This window comes from Saccostrea echinata, unplaced genomic scaffold (genome assembly GCF_033153115.1).
Source record: "Saccostrea echinata isolate AGI-Se365-2 ecotype Australia unplaced genomic scaffold, CSIRO_AGI_Sech_v1 ptg000012l, whole genome shotgun sequence".
NCBI lineage: Eukaryota > Metazoa > Mollusca > Bivalvia > Ostreida > Ostreidae > Saccostrea > Saccostrea echinata.
The window spans coordinates 7792397-7807028 of NW_026889761.1; the positions used below are offsets into that span (position 1 = coordinate 7792397).

At 30.6% G+C, this 14632-nt stretch overlaps 1 protein-coding gene across 2 annotated transcripts; it reads right to left on the reverse strand.

Annotated features, from left to right (window-relative positions):
* Positions 1–2050: 2050 nt before the first annotated feature.
* On the reverse strand, positions 2051–13957 carry LOC133185290 (glutathione S-transferase P 1-like). Of its 2 annotated transcripts, XM_061320408.1 has the most exons (7): positions 13802–13957; positions 5604–5691; positions 5257–5360; positions 4172–4228; positions 3124–3162; positions 2719–2939; positions 2051–2237 (listed from the first exon to the last, which is right to left on the reverse strand). In XM_061320408.1, the coding sequence occupies exons 1-6, from the start codon at positions 13880–13882 to the stop codon at positions 2751–2753; spliced, it is 558 nt and encodes a 185-aa protein (XP_061176392.1). In that variant the 5' UTR covers positions 13883–13957; the 3' UTR covers positions 2051–2237; positions 2719–2750. The 2 variants fall into 2 exon arrangements, with proteins under 2 accessions (XP_061176392.1, XP_061176391.1); XM_061320407.1 differs by having other exon boundaries at positions 2051–2939.
* Positions 13958–14632: the final 675 nt, after the last annotated feature.

Below are 14632 nucleotides of genomic sequence, written 5' to 3' on the forward strand. Positions count from 1 at the left end.
ATCTGATAGTTTGTTCATGAAAGAATATTTTTCAATTGATTTTATCCAATCTTTGAATTTGCTAGGATCCCCCTCATATGGTGTTATTACATTTGAAATCCCATTTGTACCAATTGCATTTGATAAACCTTTAACTGTAGAATCAAGACCATCAAATTTAGTTTCTAATACAGTCGACAAGGTCATAAAGGCACCTCCCAAGTCAAAACCATTTCCAATGTCTTGGTTGTCCATACTTAAAAAATCAAGGTATAATAAAACAGTTACTTACAGTAGTCTTGAATGTCTTTCTCTTTCCAGCGTTGAGAGACTTCCCGTTCTGCGTCCTGGTCCACGGCACCAATTAATCCGTTATATAACACAATTACTCAATGTGTTTGGATTAAGAAGACTTTTGTAAGTTTATAGTTTTATTATAAAGTCACAGCAAAGGCAAAAACAATGATACATAGGAAAAGTTCAATGGCTGTAGGTCTCGGAGCTAAGGTGGTGAAAAGCTCACATATTCAGTCTCAGAGCTTAGATGTTAAAAAGCTCTCGTAGTCATTGTAAGAGCTAAGATGTTAAAAAGCTATTGATACTCAGTGCGCACATCTTTTGTACAAGAAGCTGCATCATAGGGATCACGTATTTGGTAATAACAATCAGTAAGTTACAGTGTCACATAATTAATATTAATATAGTCCGAACCTCACTGAAGCTGTCTAATCTCCTTATAGGATAAGGCAATATCCTCTGTTTACATTAACATTGTGTATCTTGCACATTCTTCAGTTAATTAGATGGTTGCAGCTTTGCACAAAGTCTGATTGGAAGTGTCAATGTTAGAGAACAACACATCGTAAAAACTAATTGTCCGTCAAATGAAGACGCTCACTTATTGCATCCAATCTCCCAGAGTTTGTAAACAAGATCATAATTAAGAAGTTATTGTCCGTCGCTCTACACACTGATAGTATCAATTATAATTCAAAACACAATATTTTATATATTAATAAACTCAATGTACAAACTTAATATATCAATTAAAATTATAATTTGAACGCTCATTGTGTTACACACCTGAAGTTGAAAATGTTGTCCTTGGCCTGCGGCCTCGGGCAACATTTTCACCTTCAGGTCCAACAAATCATATGTTGCCCTCATACCCAGTCAATAACTGTATAATATAGCACTAGAAAACCAAAAACACTGTATATGTTATATGTCGGAACTGTTCCTTCATCAGGACAAAGAAAAAGTCATGAAGCCATAAGCACTACAACTAAACTACCAGACATTATAAATTTATAATGTTACATGTTTAATTAATTTGAAAGTTTATAACCAATTGTTAAAGATACATAATGAGTCAAAATTATGTGTGTTTTTTTAAATAGTTGTATCATAAAACAAAAGATTTATGTGAAATATGAATAAATAGAATTTTTGACACTGCAAAGCATGAAAAGACAGTCACTGCAAAATATAATTGCCGGATAAATAAAGGTTTTATCTATCGCGTGGTTGTAATCGCCAATGTCAAGAATATAAAGGTTACGTATCTTTTATTTTTAGCGTGAAACTTGTAAATAAAATTGAATTGGAGCAAACAAAAGTGAGAAAGTTTCTATCATCTTTTTTGAAGATTGTATCAAAATCATCGATCATCCTATCTATGAAATTGAAATCATGGTAACTTCCTCAACTTTTCTGCAATGCGTACATTAAAGACGACGAAGTGAAGCAATATTTTCGTGTTGAGCCAGACAAGAATTATTATTATTTATATTTTTCTCCATAAAAGTTGTTTTTTTTAGTTCTGAAACCTGTAATTGTTTGAAACCTACATTCAATTTTCTGAAACCTAATACTTTCAAAAATTGAAGAAAATTTGCATCTGCCATGGAAAGATTCTATACTTTTGTCAATTTTCCCATTTTCTGTCACGGTGTCTCTTTAAGAAAGAAATTCGGACCACTGCGAAATACGTCCGGTCTGTCGTGTATACTTTGGTGAAGTGACTATTTTTGGCATTTCATAGGATACATAACTAAAGGATTCATTGAAAGACAATCTGAAAAATGTTTATTCAAAGAAGTTAATGGCTGCATACACTAAAATGTTAATTCTACTAATTAATTTAGAAAAATATCGAAGACATTTTTCAGTGTTAGTAAAACAGCAATTAAAGTTTATTCTCTATAAATGAGTATTTATTCAAAGGATCTAACCACTTGTCTTTCATTGTTTTCTTCCTAAAATGAACCAAAAAAAACAGAACATTGTTTGTATATGTTGCTATCAAAGAGAATGTCTTTCAAAAAATACAAGAATAAAATGTAGCAAACGTTTTTGCGAACACAAAAGACACAAACACACACACATCCCCTCTCACCCTCACTGCTTCTAGTGAAGAAAAATAATAAAATCTTAATTTCATCCCTTTTATAAAACTATGTACATCTCTAAAGAAACCCTTTTTCAGAATGAATTCTGGATTTCTGTTAAATTTAGTTCACACTAAAATCCGAAACTCGAAACTTTTGACAAGGATAAATTGTGAAGGTAGACAATGAGAAGACATCTAAAAAGTTATCTGAGGACTTAGTGTCAAGTCTATTTAACCTTACTTGAAATTCACACCTTACTTATATACTTTAATAAATAGTCTACTTAGACCAAACAGTCATTTCTCTTTTTCCTACAGGTTAAATTTGTGAGAATTCAGATAGTTACATGTTTTGATGTATCATTTAATACCGATATGTTCACTGCTTCCCATTTCCGTTGATTTTAAGTCCTTTGAAGTGTTCTGTTGCCCTTCTTTTCTGGACACCTGGTCTGTTCATCATGCGATCATAATAGGCCTTCAATGTAGGAAAGGCGTCCAGGCAGGGGGAAGATAAGGTCACCAGACAGTCCAAAAGGTCAAACAGATTATAGTCCGTAAAGCAAACCTGTCAATAAAACTAATTTCTGTATAAGTGATGTATAATTACTATTTGTTTTGCACTTTATTTTGACACATGTTTTTCTTTTAGTACATTAACTGATACATACATGTATAGCTGCAAAGAGAAATATAATCGATTCTTTAAGTAGCTGAATATTTTAGCAATCTTAAAGTTGATTATAACAAACCTTGCTTCCCAATACATAATCACCACCTTTCATCAAGTTCTACAAAATTAAAAAATAAAAATAATTGCTTGGATAATATCATTAAATAAATAATACATGTAGGCCAACAACAATGCAGTGCACTATAGATTTCTATATTGGAACTTTTTTTCTCCCATCACCACTCCCGTACAGGGATCCTTTTTTTAAGTTCTCAATCACTTTAATAAACACCTATTATGACGTGACGCTGTGCTACTTAATTTTGGTTTGTGAGCGTTCTTCAGTAATAATGTACAGTTTGAAAAAAATTAATTAGTAGCTTAAAGAGTAAAGGGAGAAAAAGGTTCCATAAATATCATCTCATTAGTTATAATTTTTCTCCAACTATGGCTCCTTAAGGTCAGACTTTTCTATGTATATCTTCGTAATGTATAAAAAATGTGTAAAATTATAATAACCTTATGATTTTTAAACTGGTTTTTGATTGTCTTTAAAAACTCAAAATGCTAAAAAAAATTTATATTGGCAATTTAAGTTATTTCCAAAAGGATTATATAAGAAAACCATTATCTGTTATCTTACCCAAATGTCTGGTAAGGTACCTTAATTTTTTTGTTAGTAAACATGTTAAAGTAGCAATACTTCTTAGAGAAAATTATATATTATTTAGGAATGTATCGTCTGTCCTTAACTTTTCTATTGTCAGTAGCTTAAGACACTCGGTAAGCCTCGTGCCTATTTTCAATTTAAAATATTACGGAACTCTACTTCGAGAAAAATCGGTGACTAACTCGCATATGATATGGAACCTACATGCATATTTCTCTAACGAAGATAGTTCTCTACAAGAAACTGAGAACTGTATTTTGTATCAATACTTTCACTTTTGAATACTTGTTGCTTCATGCACACTTTTCCAAGATATTTTTTTATTTTGATAATGATTAAGTCAATGTAAACGCCAAGAAGAAAGTCTTCTCTTTTTAAAAGGGCATATGAAAAATATTATACCATATTCTAATTAAAACCAGACCTATAGAATTCTCATAGCTGAATTCTTACAAACCTCAAAATACTGTATTTTTCCCGGAAGTTCTTCAATAAATGGACCCTTTCCTTCCTCCTGTAGAAAATATATTGAACAAATGTCATATTTCGTTATCATGACTATTCCAGTATAGGACATTTTAAAAACAACACAATGTTATTGTGTTTTTATACATGTCGAATGTCTTCCAATAGGACTTTGTTGCATAATGGATATAATTACATTTTCAACAATGAAATGCTGTGATTTATTGATTGAATAAAAATGATATCCTGTCACACTTTGAAAGGATACCAAAGTGATATTCTGCACAGTGTGAAAGGATATCAAAGGAAGTAAAAATAATTTCTGGCCTCTTATACGAAAGAGATAGTACCTAAACCATGTTGATGGTGACTAAAACTGAAAATTTAACCCCCTAAAGTATAAATACATGCTTGTGACAACATCGTATAGCATTGACCAAACTTTTTTTCTTGTATATTCCTTAGAGTCAACAAAATGTGATTTTCTTGTGTGTGAACAATTGTTTTCATTTATAACATCTGGTAGAGCTGAAATTATTACATTTTCAATGGTGAAATACTGTGGTTTATCTATTGAATAAAAGTGATATTCTCTCACAGTCTGGAAGGATACCAAAGTGATATTCTGACAAAGCGTGAAAGGATATCAAAGTATGGAAAAAATAATTTCTGGCCTGTCATAAGAAACTAAATCGTCTTGATAGAGACTAAAACTGTCAATTTCTTCCCAAATATGATGCTAAAATCGATGTAACTTACAACTGCTAAGCTTTGACGTCTCAACCGCTTGACTATGATGTCACAGCCTATGACACTGTGTTAAGAAAAGACAGAGGCAAAGGGAAATTCAAAGAAAATGTAATAAACAGAAAATTCAATGTTTTGTAGTTGAATATGGAATTCATTTCACTAATGAGACAGGATTTTTTTTTTTATATTTTCACTCGTGCTTCGTACTCGTGAAAATATCAAAACATCCTGTCCCACTCGTGAAATAAATTCCGTATCCCACTGCAAAACATTGAATATCCTCTATGTACTTTGATATTTTATTTCTCAGAAGAAAAGAATACTTAAATAGTTCTGATAAATCATCCTTGTGTATTCCTTTCTCAGATCTTCCACTCCATCATTGATCATGTCCGCTCTTGTTGCTTCCTTATTGTTCGAACCATACAAATCTGATTAATATTATGAATTGCAAAATATATACCAGTATTATATGAACCCACCATGAATGTGTTGTATGAGATTAAGATGTATCCAGTCCAAGATGGTTGTAAATTCTTTTTTGTTTATCGTAATTACAAGTTAATTTTTTGGTTGCTTTACAGTACATTTATCTAAATATTTTGTGTGCTGTTATTTATCTGAATATCTTATGCGCTAATATTTTATAAGGCAAGACACATTTTCATGCCTACCCAGTTTCCTAGCCAGATATCTCAGAATTGCGTTGGACTGTACAACCTCTACATCTCCATCTTTAACATATGGACACTGGCCAAATGCCTGAAAAAAATAAATGATGCTGGGCAATTAATCCTTTTATTACCTTTATAATTGGCATTCTGTATCTATTAGGAATGGCAACGAATATTCGAACATTCGAATATTCATTCGATGAGTTGATATTCGAATATGAATTTAAGATCCGAATATTCGGTGTTTTTCAGATTTCATAAAAAGTACTGTGATTAATAAATTTTGATTAGAACAGTGCTGGAATTATCCCTGTTTAATTTACTAGCGATCAATTTCGATCGACTGATTTCTTTCACTACTTTCTTATCTTATAAATCTTCTAAATTACATGTATTTGGTTTTGAGTAAGGTGTTGTAAAGAATTGTACAATAATGCTTTATGTATAACATAAAACGTACTTCCATAGCTTTTATTAGTTATAGATACGATCGGATCTAGAATCGAGGACAACAAATGAAATCTAAGAATATCTAAAAGGCGTGAAGAGTATACTTATCAAAATAAAATTAATTGATCATTGAATGAATGTCCGATAGAATTAATCTGTAATTAATATTGTAAAGGGCTTAATTTCAGAATAAATGTGTAAATTACTTGATTATCTCGGGTTGTACATAATCCTGAATTTTTTATTCATTATCAGGAAATTAGTTAATTACCTAGGAAAATTGTCTGTGGAAATATCTGTTTACATTGTATCAAAGATTATAATCATATCTCTTATCAGGCAGATAATTGTAATTTATTACACGTATTGAAATCTGAACAGTATACCGTTACGGCTATCTTGCCTTTTGTGAGACAACTGGTTCCTCAGGTGGGGCTACTATAAATACACGTTTCATTTGTTAAAGTTATACTTTTCTACATTTAAATCAATTATTTATTTCAAACATTGACAAATATCAAATGGAATTTCTTATTGTACACCTACAAAAGTCTTCTTACAATTTTACTTCCTATATAAGTATACCTACGAGAGTAGGATGATGCATATTTAAAATAAAACAGATTTTATTTATTTCATCGAATATTCGAATATATTCGAATACTTTCATTGAATATTTGAATATGAATTATTGACAAAATTGACATCCCTAATATCTATATAGCTGTTCTATTAACCAGAAGTGTATGAAGAGACTGTAGCTCTACTGATTTGTACTTATAATAAAGGAAAAGAAATGTAGCACTGGTTTTGAAACTTTGCAACAGCAATAAATAGAATAATGATCTTTGGTTTAGTCTCTTTTTGTGGCAAGATTTACTGCAATCAGACTAAACCTGTAGGAGGTGGACCCTTTTAGAATTTTACAGAAATTTCTTTTATTTTAGTAACGATGGCAATATCATTCATCAAAATGAAAAACTTGCATGCCAAGTTATATTAAAATCAGACCAAACTATGAGTAGTAGTGTTTTGAAAGAATTTCACAGAAATTTCTATTTTTTTTTAACCATGGCAATACCGTTCAAATCCGATATACAGAATTTTGTGTCTTAGTTTAGTCTACTTGTGTGCCATTTTATATTGAAATCAGACCAAAGCTTAGGAGGACTATGGCATGTCAAACGTTGCAATATTCGATCTTTTCCATTTGTATTGTATAACTTTCCATTTGTATTGTATAATTTTTATTTGTATTGTATAATTTTTCATTTGTATTGTATAATTTTCCATTTGTATTGTATAATTTTCAATTTGTATTGTATAATTTTTATTTGTATTCTATAATTTTCCATTTGGATTTTATAATTTTCCATTTGGATTGTATAATGTTTATTTGTATTCTATATTTTCCATTTGTGTTGTAAAAAAATCATTTGTATTGTATAATTTTTCATTTGTATTCTATATTTTCCATTTGCATTGTATAATTTCTTATTTGTATGCGATAATTTCTTATTTGTATGCGATAATTTTTCATTTGTATTGTATCCGAGGATTGTTTATTTATTTCGTTACGAAGGATGTCATTGGTCATAAAATTTAGTCTGTATAAAGGTCTCAGGTGCCCATCACAAACTTAGTCTGGTACCCTTCCCACAATTCCGATCGCGCACTCTCTACAAACACAAACTCGGCTCCTCTATTTGCGGTGCATGCTAAGGGACGACCATTTGATTCTCGGGGGGTGTCGAATCCGATTATTTATTTTCATTCTCTCGCAGGAGAGAATATTTATTTCCAATATGACCAGAGACAAGGAGAAAAACAAAAAGAAGAAAATCCGCCCAAACCCGAAAACTCAGTTTTTTGGGGGTGGGGGTAGTTACCACCACTCAAGGTCAATTTATTTATTTTCTCAGTCAGCATTCCTAAGGACAGATTATTTATTTGCCATCTACCAGCGCTCCCTTTTTAGAATCCAATGACCGTCTAAAATGCACGCAAATACATATGCCGCCGAAATATGGCTGAAATATTGCCGACTCGGCGTTAAACAATAATCAATCAATCAAGCAAGCAAATACATATGAGCCCAGTTTGCTTTGAGCATCCGGAACATCTTCAACCCGATACAGGCTGAAACTTGACCAATGAAATCCTTCGTAACGAAACAAATAAACAGTCCGCGGATACAATACAAATGAAAAATTATCGCATACAAATAAGAAATTTTACAATACAAATAAGAAATTATACAATGCAAATGGAAAATTATACAATACAAATAAAAATTATACAATACAAATGAAAATTATACAATACAAATAGAAAATTATAGAATACAAATAAAAATTATACAATACAAATGAAAAATTATACAATACAAATAGAAAATTATACAATACAAATAAAAATTATACAATGCAAATGGAAAATTATACAATACAAATAAAAATTATACAATACAAATGAAAATTATACAATACAAATAGAAAATTATAGAATACAAATAAAAATTATACAATACAAATGAAAAATTATACAATACAAATAGAAAATTATACAATACAAATAAAAATTATACAATGCAAATGGAAAATTATACAATGCAAATGCAAAAGATCGAATATTGCAACGTTTGACATGCCATAGAGGACTAGCATTTTGAAAGTATTTGAAAGAAATTTCTATTTTTAGTAACCATAACAACATCGCTCATCAAAATCAAAAACCGATATATAGAATTATGCATCTTAGTATAGTCTTTTTGTATGTCAAGTTATATGAAAATCAGACAAAACCTGTAAGGGGAGTAGCGATTTGAAAGTATTTCACAGAAATTTCTCTTTTTAGTTACCATAGCAACGCCGTTCATTGAAATAAAAAACCTATAAACAGAACAATGTATCGTAGTCTAGTCTACTTATGTCCCAAGTTATATTGAAATCAGACCAAAACTGTAGGAGGAGTAGCATTTTGAAAAAAAAAATGTTTTCAGACAGACAGACGGACAGCTAGACAGACAAATGGACGACGGACTCCTTACTATAGCATAAGCTCTTCTGGTCTCTGACCGGTAGAGCTAAAATAGACATATATAATAACGTAGGTCGCAAAACTTTGGAATTTTATAGACAATACTGATTTTTTTTTTTTAGGATAAAGGAAATGCTTTTTTTCTTTATCTATTACATAGAACTATATACCCGATAAATTATAGAAGGACAGCATGAAAAGTTAAATCGTTTCATTGGAATAAACATTCATTACGTAATTCACTGTCCTTTTTGTGACAATGAGATAATACAAATTTTATTTTCATAAGCACCTCTCTGTTAACTGCCTTTTAATACAAATTTTTATGTTTTTGTGATACAAATTAAGTATATTGGCTAAGATTATATTTGTCCGACATAGGTTTTTTATATATCCATACAGTCCGAAGAGTCATAGAATTTTCTATTCATACAGTTAGTTTATGATACAAGTTTTCTGCAAGATTTATTGATAGTTTATGTGATAAATTACCTTATATAGAGAATAAAAATACCATTTTCCATATCACATGGCAATTAATATTTATTGTTTTTTTTAATTATTATTGCGACATATTTGACACAAGAAAGTGGGGTATGTTTAGGTTTTTAATTTTTAACCATTAAAAATAAGAAAAAGTTATTTTCAGAAATCAGCAATATTTCTTATAGATTAATATTCAAATAGGTAACCTGAATTATTTTTTCCAGGTAAAGTATGAGAATTTTGCAAGATTTTGTCACAATGTCAAACAAATTTTATATAAAAATACATACAAAACGATACAAAGTCGCATATCTAAGCACCAAAGAAAACCTACGATTTCTTTATATTTTAGGGATTGGTTTCATTTCCATTCAAAATCAGTCAAAATATATATATATATATATCGATCCATCCATATATATATCGATCCATGCATCAAATTTTTGTTTGTGTTATGTATCCTTAAATGAATAGTGTGTTTTTCCATTATTTTTCATAGGTGAAGACATCAGTTCTTGGGATAGTTGATCTTTCAATTGGAAAGGCTGAGACAATAATGGATATATCAAACCGGTTTTGTCTCAATCAGGAATTTCCACAAATAACCTGATAGGATATGATTTTGAATTTGCCTCAGTTATGGTCTGAAGAAAAATCTGGAGTATATACAGTACATGTATATCTAATTAAAACATTTTAAGGAAACAAACCATGTTTATTCTGTGGAAGGCAAATTTAAATCATTGAAAGCTATTGGATAAAGAGGACATCAAATAACGACTCTACGATTAAAACTTTTTTTTTAAAATCGTGTTTAGACTAACAGTCACTAGATCTTAAATATCTATTAAAGACTGACAGTACATACATTCGTGGTCTGAAAATGCTTTTCAAGAACTACCAACTTTCTACTGTGAAATTTTATGAGTTTTAATGACTATAAAAAAGAAAGAAAGTATATATGCATAAACAGATAAAGTATTGTCGCTTATTTTTCTGGTTTAATAACAACTTTCAAGTAAATCAACGGTCCTTATTTTGGACAAGACTTGGGATTTTATACGTGAAGAGATTAAGATTTGATAATAGATCCGAAACCAATACAGAGGTTAAAATATGTATTTAGAAATTTATTATATTACCAAGAAATTTTATGGGAAGCTAGAAACTAGAGTAAATGTGAAAGAATTCTACGATTTGTCTTTGTATTTTTTGACTGATTCCTGTATCATATTATTGTTATACAGTTATTTTTGTAATTACAAGGAGGGGTCCTGTCCTCCTGTATTACTGCTATAGGGGGTTGTGTATAGACTTTGTTGTGAGGATAATCCATTTATGGCATTGCATGTGTAAAAAGATTTATATAAATATGCATATTATTATTATTATTATTATTATCATCATCATCGTTTTTCTTTTCAAAGATTTGCTTATGTATTATGAAATAAATGTAATAGATTAAAATATCTATTATCATAAATATAGAACGTAAATAAAGGGAAAATATATTTAATACAAACAAATTAACTATCTATCACACCATTCTCTAAATTAGTACAAATAAAATCAACCTTTCGATAATTATTTCCTATGTCTCAAAATTAGTTTGCCTGCAAGTGAAGTGTTGACAATTGACACTAAACCATCCATCAGGTTGATTTGTAGAAAAATAGCCTTGAACTTTTTATGTAAATCTATTGCTTTAACTTTAATGTTATGCTGTCCTTTATTCCCCCTATTTTGTTATAATTATCATGATAACCGCATATTCAGCAGATTAAATTCCCTGTACAATTACAGCTGTATATACAGTAGCATATGTACAAAACTCTGATAATGGAATACATCTGTTGATCTATTTATTATGGATAAAAATAAGACACTGTGCAGTAGCTTTAGCATTCCCCATCCATCAAGATACAAACTCGATATGTTCAGTAAATAGCGGAGTAGTAATTGATCACATTCTCTTTAAAAATGATCATGAACAGCTGTTTTGTTCGAGACACTATTTCAGACATCTACATCTCTTTCCTTTTTATCAACAAAAGTCTCTTATGACAACACTTAAACAACATGGAAATTTAACACTGCATTTACAATTGCACAATCTATTTAAACCATCATGCCTCTTATCTTACTAGTATATGAAAAAGAGGCCTGTGGGCCTTGACGTTAACCTGATCTTAAAGAGTTCCTCGGGATTTGACAAACTGAGGACTTCAAATGATATTACATGAATTATTACCAGTAGGTGAGGACTCTGTGTAAATTTTAACATTTTATTAAGCTTTTTCCATATGCTCAGGAGTAAGAGAGAATAGTGAAAATAAAAAAAAATGTACATTTTAAATAAAAGATTAACTTTGACCCATTTTGAGGGCTGCAGTTTTTACAATATAGTAAAGGACCAATAGGTCATTGATTTACAGTTACATATAGTAAAATTGAGTTTTCAATATATCCACAGTTCACAGGAGCCTGAACTACAATTCTGGAAGAGGTATTACTGTTCTTTTAAATTATAATGTATATTACTTTTTTAATGTACGCCCATTTAGCACCTTTGACCAGAAGACATACATTTCATATCTCTAATTTATTCACATGAGGATGCTTGATGAATGTTGGTTTGAAATTTGATTTTCAGCAACTGGTACCGGCCGCTTTAAAATTATTCTAACCTATTTCTTAGGGAATAGTAGTAAATATTTTTTTCTTATTTAATAAATTAATTTAATTAATTAAGACCCAGAATTCCGACTAATATGTTAATAATTAACATATTAGTTGGAATTCTGGGTCTTAATTAAGCCCTAAATATTTCCTTGAAGTACTTAGGAATTCTTCAGATAATGTAAATCTTATACGGTACCAATTTTGATGCACCATATGCGCATTTCGACAAATTATGTCTCTTCAGTGATACTCATGCCGAAATAGTTAATTAAATTAATTAAAAAAAACTTTAAAGAGCTGAAAAGGGGGGTACAAAAGACTTGAGACAAGTTGTCGGAGGATCAGAGCTACATGTATGCATGAGGGAGATAATCCTTAATTTTGGAACAAATTTCTAAATTCCACAGCAATTAATATTTATTCGTATTTTCAAGGTAGTACCGAAGTACTTAGCTACTGGGCTGTAGAGACCCTCGGGGATAAACAGTCCACCAGCAGCGGCTTCGACCCAGTGGTTATAATGTAAATCTTATTTTGATGCACCAGATTCGCATTTCGACAAATTAATGTCTAATGTGGAGGTTTTATTAAAAGGGAACCAATAAATTTAGACGTAAATAAAGATATATATATCTTCTAAAAATTACACACTCTCCTTCCCAACCGTTATAGCAACTGAAATTGGAAGATTAAAAAAATTATTATTCTTGTATGACAACAAATACAATGACTGCTGATAAAGCACATATGCGCACTGACTAGTTTCGCTTCAGTCGTAAACTCGAGATTCAGGAGTGTATATTAGAAGTTGTGGAAAACTAATTGACAGAATCGAAACATGAAAAAGAAGAGAAACCAAACATTCTACTTTGTTGAATAAACACTTTTTTGAATATTGTATGAAACTATGAATTCTACTTGTAAACAAGCCCACGTGTTTACCTTGTTATGCTTTCGAAAACCCCTCGATCGTTCTTAAAAGGTTTTTACGCTAAATATTCACGAGTATTTCTTTGTAATCCAAGAATCACTTCATATTTTATTTAATTACAACTTGGGAATAAAAAGAAAGAAAAGGAGAATTTTTTGGTCATTTGAACGGTAGAGCGCTCGCTCCGTGATCGAAAGGTCGTGTGTTTGAACTACAGCCGCGACAGATCGATAAAAAATAGGTAGCAACTGTTCCTTCGCCACAACATACAATCAATCAATCAATCAATCATTTTTTCTCCTTTTAAAAGGAGGGTACAACCCTGTGATTTGGCATCTGCAAACATTATAGTAATTATGATTGTTTTGTGCTTTATTTAGCTGGCAAATAATTCTCCAGCTGTTCATGTTCTTTAATTTAAAAGATGTTCAAAATATGAAAAAAAAAACATATCTAAAGATAAGTCATCAATTTTGTCATCTAACTAAATAAAATTTTGTTTTAACATATATTAATCCAAAATTTTGTTTCACCAAGCAATGGAATATGAATGTTAATTCCTTATAGAAATCTACGAAATAATAACATGTACATGATGTAGCAGACTGACCATTTTTGATTTCCAATTCTTCATCCAGTTGTCCCATGGTCCACAATCAATTTCTTCATAATCAACATCATTGTCAACCATGAGAGTCCTTATTGACTCACCACGCCCTGTGGAAAAAATAATAAAACCGAAATCATCGTTAGTCTTAGATCATAACAGTTTTGTTTACACTGAAGATATTGATAAAATTCATTAACACAGGCTCTTCCCACACATGCTATATGCATTTAGTTGACAAGAATAGATTACAATGTACAACCAGTTTAAAGTGGATGTAGGCTATGCCTGTTTAAATTAAATTAAAATTAAAAAAAATAGCAACAATATATATAGCATTGTCTTATGTATTCTATAATGTCTACCAATTGTTCATGATTTCTTTTTAAATATTTCAAACAGATACATCCATTATACAACTGTGTAACGGATGTACGAATTCATTAACGAGCCTGGAAGGACGATTTATCTCATATATATTTGTGTCGACGAAAAACTTCGTATCCCTATTTACATAATTAAACAACATAATTGTCGACATGATAAACAACATGCACATTACATAATACACGTACTTACCCCTGGCTTGGAAGTACACCAACTGTATTTTTGCCATGCTTTCGATACAGACACGTGTAACACAAAAAAGAAAAATATTTCTTTACCTTGACAAGTTGACCTACTTTCCGTAGCCGCTCAGTTCTAATATTACCATTTTACACAAGTTTAAACCTTGGCCTAATGTAGACAAGTCCCCCGACTGTTCAGTGATCTATGTGCAGCAACAATGATAAAACATGATAATGCATGCAGAAGAACTGAGTGAATTCATTT